The sequence below is a fragment of the Benincasa hispida genome, unplaced genomic scaffold (assembly GCF_027475165.1).
Source record: "Benincasa hispida cultivar pf3 unplaced genomic scaffold, pf3_genome.v1.1 HicScf502, whole genome shotgun sequence".
NCBI classification, from domain to species: Eukaryota; Viridiplantae; Streptophyta; class Magnoliopsida; order Cucurbitales; family Cucurbitaceae; genus Benincasa; species Benincasa hispida.
Genome location: NW_028326605.1, coordinates 1 through 1,876, shown reverse-complemented (window position 1 = coordinate 1,876; position 1,876 = coordinate 1). Strand labels below are relative to the sequence as shown.

The following is a 1,876-nucleotide window of genomic DNA, read 5'->3' as shown; positions in this document are numbered from 1 at the left end:
TGAGAGATTAATAACATATACGATATGTCATTTTTAGCTCTCGTGTCCTTAAGAATTCATAATCAAGATTCATGTTTTGCTTTGTATCACCCTGGGAGTGACATCCATTCGGAAAGTGAGTACATGAATCAAGATTTTGGTGAATAGGGGAGGTTGTTCATTGTAAAATCAAATGTAATGTTTTTATTTTAATTCCCACGTCCCAAGATGTTCAGATTGTGAGGTTCACGTAACACTAGGTGTCACCCTAGAGTGACCTCCATTCAAAAAGTGTTTGCGTGAATCAATATCAAGGTGAATGAGGGGAAGTTGTTCAATGTAAAATCAAATATATGATATATTGATTTCTACTCTCACGTCCCTGGAAAGTTCACACCGTGAGATTCATATGACACTTCATGTCACCTCAGGAGTGACCTCCATTCGGAAACTGTTTGTATGGGTCAATATCAAGGTGAATGAGGGAAGTAGTTCATAGTAAGTGGGTGAAAGATATGTGTCAATGTGTCCTATGGTCTCTTTCGTTTGTTTGGATTGTGAGATTCCAACGTTGCGCCTGCTTGTTGTCTTTAAGTTTGCCTTGCTAGTCGTTTAGCGATGGCTATCTCTTTGGAGGGTTGTAACATGGGATTCAGAATAACCCAAACTTCAGAAATTGATAGGATTTCTTAGGTTGTTTTCCAACTTTGACTTTCCACTTTGGTAGTATTGTTGGAAATGGAGGGTTACACTTACGGAATTACTAAAGTGCTAGTAAGTTCTGACAAAAAATGGTAACTAAATGACTATTGGAATATGAGTTATATTATGAAGATAGTATTTAGTCAAGAATGTCTTTCTTTAGTGAAGGAGTATTTGACTATCCCTTGGTAGCACCTATTCTGACTCACTATAGTATCGTTGCAGAAATAATGAAATTTTTGGTACAATATTACTTTTCCAAAACATGATTAGGTTTAAAAGCAATGAAATTTGATTATATTTTCATAATGACGAGTAATTTAGTACAACTATTAGCTTCTGATAAAATTACTAGAGATAATTATGCTACATGGAAATCAAACCCAAATACAATACTGGTGATAGATGACCTACGGTTTGTTTTAACAGAGGAGTGTCCTCCCATTCCTAGTTCGGGATGCATACGATAGATGGATAAGGCTAACGAGAAAGCCTGTGTCTATATTCTTGCCAACATATTTGATGTATTGATCAAGAAACATGAGAGCATGAGTACTACCAGGGAGATTATGCAATTTCTATGTGGGATGTTTGGACAACCGTTATTCTCCTTGAGGCATGATGCTATCAAATACGTTTACAATTGTCGTATGAAAGAAGAAGCCTCTGTTAGAGAACATGTCCTAGACATGATGGTCCATTTCAATGTAGAAGAAGTAAACGGTATTGCCATTGATGAGAAAAGTCAAGTTGGTTTTATTCTTGAATCTCTTCCGAAGAGTTTCTTGCAAATCTGTATGAATGTGTTGATGAATAAAATAGAGTATAACTTGATTATGCTTCTTAATGAGCTACAAGCTTACCAGACCATGATGAGTGCTAAAGGATTGGAATAAGAAGTAATGTTACTACTACTGACAAAAGAAGATCAACCTCTAAGAAGCCTGATATTGCCTATTCTTCAAGGAATAAGAGTATTCTGGTAAAGAAGAATAAGGGGAAAGGGAAGAAGAAACCTACTGGCAGAAAGGGCAAGGCAAATGTCGTAGATAAAGGAAAATGTTTCCACTACAGTGAAGAAGGGCACTGGAATAGAAACTGCCAACAATACCTTGGGGAGAAAAGAGCAAAGAAAGCAATACAAGGAAACTAGCTCTTTGTAAACTCTAAGTTTTGAACAGGGGAGTATTTCTCA

General features: G+C 36.5%; 1 protein-coding gene across 1 annotated transcript; it reads left to right on the top strand.

The window, feature by feature from the left end:
* The first annotated feature begins 1,151 nt into the window (after window positions 1–1,151).
* On the top strand, window positions 1,152–1,577 carry LOC150030169 (uncharacterized). Its single transcript, XM_090310003.1, has one exon. It carries the CDS (start codon window positions 1,152–1,154, stop codon window positions 1,575–1,577), a length of 426 nt encoding a protein of 141 aa, XP_090166129.1.
* The last annotated feature ends 299 nt before the right edge of the window (window positions 1,578–1,876 follow it).

Excerpts from the sequence above, each read along its gene's own strand:
- LOC150030169 (XM_090310003.1), top strand. The coding sequence starts at position 1,152 with ATGGATAAGGCTAACGAGAAAGCCTGTGTCTATATTCTTGCCAACATA.